Here is a 5,000-nt window from a genome sequence, read left to right as displayed (position 1 = left end):
TACTCAATTAAACTATAATTGTAATATTTTCAGGATGCTGTTTTCCTACCGGGTCACAAAATGATGGTAGCAAAGTGGCCATCTTCAAGCCACTGAGCTCGGAGCGAGGAGACCATCTGGACCTGGTGTCGACCATCAAGCGGTGCGTCATGCACCTGGACCTCTGCCTCAAGGAGGGCGTCGACTTCAGCAGCCTCCACATCATCATCGACGCATCCAGCGTCAAGTGGCACACCTGGTCGCCGCCTTCACCCGCAGGGCGTCCGGGCGCTTACGCTCTGTATGGTTGGTAGCACTTAAATCACTATCCGTCAAAAAATTTTTTTTCCCCCAGCTCTACAGGCCAGGGTGGGCTTTGGCATCCTCCACAACATTCCTCAATCTTCTCCATCCAACTTACATAATTCGTCTAATAAATCTACAATAATATGGTAGTGGTGGAAAGACAAAACACTTTTTCATCCTCTCATACTCCTCTTCTCTCCTCCTATCCTCCTCCTCCTCCTCCACCACCTTCAACTTCTTCTTATCTTCTTCTTCTTCTTCTTCTTCTTCTTCTTCTTCTTCTTTCTCTTCTTCTTATTCTTCTTCTCCTCCTTCTTCTTCTGTCTTTTTTCTTTTCTTGTCTTGTTTCCTTTCTTGTTCCTTCTATCATCATGTTTTCTTTTTTCCTTCTCCTCCCACTCTTTCTTCTTCTCCTCCTCCTGATTCCTTATTCTTCATCATCTTCTTTTTCTTCTTCCACTCCTCCTTCCATAGCATTATTCTCTCTCACCTTCTCCACCTTCTCTTGTCTTGTCTTCTTCTCCCCTATCCTTCTCTTGTCTTGTCTTTTTCTCCTTCTCCATCTCTTCTCTTGTTTCCTTCTTCTCCTCTCCTCCCCTTCTCCTCCCCATTTCTATCCTCCTTCAACGCCAATGTGCTAATCAAATACTGCCATTCTTCTTCTTTCTACTCCGCCTTCTCCCAATGTTAATCAAATTCTGCCATTCTCCTTCTTTTTCTTTTTCTTCTTCTTCTTCCTTCTTCTTCTCTTCTCCTTCTCTTCTCCACCTCCTCTTTCTCCTTCTTCTTCTTCTCCTTCACAAATCTCATCCTCCTCCTCCTCTACCATCTTCTCCTCCTCATCGTTATACTTTTTCTTCTCCTCCTCCACATAGCGACTGGACTTCAGTCACTAGATTCTAGCTTTCTTCTATTCATAAGAGTAGATTATTTAGGGCCGGTTTCCGAGTCCGGGATTTAGCTAAGTTCTAGACTTTGAACAGCTAGAGTCAGAAAATTGCTGGCTTTCCGAAACGGGGCTTAGTAGAAGTCTACGTTTAAATTGAATTTCGAAAAACCAAACAATTGAACACAAATAAAATAAAGAGAGAATAGTGTTAAGTTTCAGCTATTTTGAATTATTCAGGAATGTTTTATTTCATCAAGGAAATAGTCTACGTTCCCAAATTATAGAAATGAGAAAATAAAGAAAACTATGACTACGCCCCGTTTCGGAAAGCCAATTTTCTGACTCCAGCTGTTTAAAGTCTAGAATTTAACAAAATCCGAGCTCGGAAACGGCCCTAAATGTCATGAGTTACTATGTTATGGTAATGGTTAATGCTATTGGACAGTTCACTATTACAAAAAGGACTTCTTGTAATTAAGGCTGTGCAAAGGCTAAAAATAAACTTTTTACTCGTGATATTTTTCAAAGTTTTTTGATTTGTATATCATCAAGCTATCAAATGAAAAAGTTTTCTCAGGAAAAAATGGTTTTACTGATCATTACTTTTGAGATATGAGCGCCTAAAGTTTAATTTTTGGGACAGAACATTTCAAATTCGGTAAGAGATAAATCCATGAGATTTAGAGGATAGATTCTTCATGGTATTGTTGATCTAGTAAAACAAACATTTTCTGAAAATATCAATTTTTGGAAAAGTTATCCAATTTACCAAAAATAACTCAACTAAAAGTTATTTTTGGTAAATTGAATAACTATCTTGAAAATTGATATTTCCAGAATTTTTGTTTTACTAGATCAACAATACCATGAAGAATCTATCCTCTGAATCTCATGGATTTATATCATAACAAATTTGAAATGTTCCGTCTCAAAAATTCAAACTTCAGTCGCTTATATCTCAAAAAGTAATGATCGAAAAAATGTTTTCCTGAGAAAACTTTATCATTTTTATAGCTTTATGATATACACAAATCGAAGAACTTTGAAAAATATCACGAGTAGAAAGTTATTTTTAGCCTTTGCACAGCCTTAATAGGACTATAGGTTTGATAGGACTCATAGGCCTAATAGGACCAATAGTTCACTATTACAATAATATTTTCTTACTTTCTCTATTCTTGTGTGTTAATTTGTTGCAGAAAGCCTACCCGGTGAGAGTAGCTCAAGTGAATGTGGTCAATGTCACTCCAAACATCGAGCGCATGGTGGCTTTCTTCAGACCGTTCATCTCAGCCAAAATCAGTCCAGAGTGAGTAATAACTCCGTTTTTCATTCACTATTTGTTATTAACTGTCCTATACTAATTTTGAAGAAGCAATTTATGTTTATATGCTTGTATGTCACTGGATCTCGAAAACGGCTCTAACGATTCTCACAAAATTTAGAACAAAGTAAGTTTACGATATAAAAAGTCAATTGCACTAGGTCTCAACCCTGGAAAACTTGCTGAATGACATAAATGATCATTCATCCTTGGAAAAACAGCTGAGAATTTCGTCGTCTGTTAATATGGAACACTACCTCTGTAAACAAAGCCATAGTGCAAGACAGGTGGTTGATGGTGACGTCAGCACAGGTAGGGCTCCTACACCAATAAAACACTAGCTGATATAGATCAACTGAAATCAACAAATTGTTATTGATGTAGGAGCCTACCTGTGCTGGTGTCATTTTGTTTATGAAAGGTACTGTATGGAAATGAGTGAGCGAGTGCTTGTCTGTGGGACTGAGACAAAATCATGCCTCAGCTGTTGAACTATTCCATTCAATCAGCTGATAATCAGCTCAGTAACTTTTGAAACACTTGTGTCACTTCCACATTGACTTTCCATCAAAGGAGAAGTGATGGGTCATAGTTTTTTTCTAGGAACAATTATTTCTGTTCACCACTTGCCTAATAGGTACCCTACTGTGACTTTTCACATAATTATTTCCTCACTTAATATTCATATTTCTGTCTATCCACTTTGTAAAATAGGTAGCCTAATGTTAAGCCAGTTACAGACACATCGATTTTTGAAGTACAATTTCTTGAGTCCTTATAAATTCTAGCATATTAAACAGAACTCGACAAACATCTACTGTTTTATCCAAAGAATTTATAAGGACGGCAAAAAATTGGACAAACAAAAAATCAATGTGTGTGTGTATTAGTGAGGTCCACTTTATAATGGCAGTGGAGAAAGATAGGAGAAAAACGTTGTTGATCCTCTGTCTTGTCATGCCTTCCATAGATGGTAGCTGATACAGGATTATTGATGTAATATTAACTGTTCATCCTCATTTAAAATAATCAATATATTTTATTAAGCAAAAAATTATTATAATTTTCAATAATTTCATAATAAATTTTCATAATGAGATGAAATATTTTGTTAATTAATCATTACTATAATCTACATTGTTAAAATACAATCTGGCAACAGAGCAAAGCGAAAAAGAAATAGTGCTATCTGCTTTGTTCAATGATAGAAATACCATTGCTAATCAAACACTGCCATATAACGTGCACCTCACCATAGCCTAACTTTGATATATTTCCTTCATTTGTATTTTTCTCTTGGCAGATTGTGTCTGAATACTGTGATTTATATTTTTCTCAATGTAATTTATTAATTATTTTGACAGGTTGTTGTACATAGGGAACCTCAGATTTTTTCAAGGACATCAGCAAAAAGACATTACCCAAGGATTATGGTGGCGATGGACCCAGTCTTGAAGAATTGAATGGTGAGTGAGGCTACTTTAGACTCTATAATATTGTGACGGGTAGTACAGGACCAAGCCACACGAAGCATTTTTTTCCTGACAAGTTGGCAGGACGGACCAGGAAGTTCTCCAATGGCTGATTATCAGCTGATTCCTGAACGTTAACCCAATCAGCCAATCAGAGAGCATTCTGGTCTGAAAACGCCTGAAGAAACGCTTCGTGTGGCGTAGCCCGAACAGTCCAGGCAACGATTACTCAAAAAACGGTTTAGAGGGAAAAGTTTGAAACTAAATTTTTGATCCCAAATTTCTTCAAAGGAAATTACTTATGGGGTGAACAAGGCCCAACCATGTCCTGATAAGTGTATACGGTGTCAAAAATTATGTATCAGAAATGCTAACATCAAAAGCTCATCTCGGTCAGCCCGAGTTGAAAACAGAGAGAGGTCAAGAGAAAATACTATGCTACTTTCAGTTATCAATTGCATGTAATTAATAATCCACTTGACAACTGATTTATGATGAATAATTCTATAGTCTGATCTCTTTGGTATAATTTGTGTTTGAAGGAGACTCCTTCTATTTTGTATTTATCCTCAAAATGCAAAATTTTTAAAAACCTTATAACGTATATGTTGACACGTCTTGTTTCAAAGTACTTCTATATATCAAATTCATCATCCCAAGTGTATAATAACATACTGCAACTGTAACTGCGGTACTTACAAACATACAAAAGCTGATTGAGTCGAAACTACCTGATTGAAACCTGAAACTAATCAGACTTCAGTTGGAACTATAACCTGTAACCAAACTAACCTGACTAAACTGAAACTAAACTGACCTTAGCTTACCTTTGGTTGATCATTTTTTCTGTAGCTTATTTCCATTGCAGGCTATTGATTGATATTTGATCACTGTAATGCGTTTTTCAGTGATGTCACAACAGCAGCTGGCCTCTGAGAAGAAATACTTCGAGCTGTGCGATTCGTGGAAAACTGACGAGAAGAAGAGAGTCGGCAAAGCCACTACACCAATGCTGAACTCAGCGACATTG

At 37.0% G+C, this 5,000-nt stretch overlaps 1 protein-coding gene across 1 annotated transcript in view; it reads left to right on the top strand.

Annotated features, from left to right (window-relative positions):
* The window catches only part of LOC111059196 (alpha-tocopherol transfer protein-like), a gene marked incomplete at its 3' end in the record, with an annotated part of 12,201 nt that extends 7,204 nt beyond the window's left edge, over positions 1-4,997 (top strand). The window contains 8 exon segments of the mRNA XM_039445703.1: positions 50-225; positions 228-248; positions 251-285; positions 2,374-2,487; positions 3,863-3,887; positions 3,890-3,964; positions 4,879-4,968; positions 4,971-4,997. Of these exon segments, the coding sequence (XP_039301637.1) occupies positions 50-225; positions 228-248; positions 251-285; positions 2,374-2,487; positions 3,863-3,887; positions 3,890-3,964; positions 4,879-4,968; positions 4,971-4,997 (563 nt within the window).
* Between the last annotated feature and the right edge of the window lie 3 nt (positions 4,998-5,000).

Source organism: Nilaparvata lugens, unplaced genomic scaffold (assembly GCF_014356525.2).
Source record: "Nilaparvata lugens isolate BPH unplaced genomic scaffold, ASM1435652v1 scaffold7722, whole genome shotgun sequence".
Taxonomy (NCBI): Eukaryota; Metazoa; Arthropoda; class Insecta; order Hemiptera; family Delphacidae; genus Nilaparvata; species Nilaparvata lugens.
This window is presented reverse-complemented; position numbering and strand designations above follow the sequence as displayed.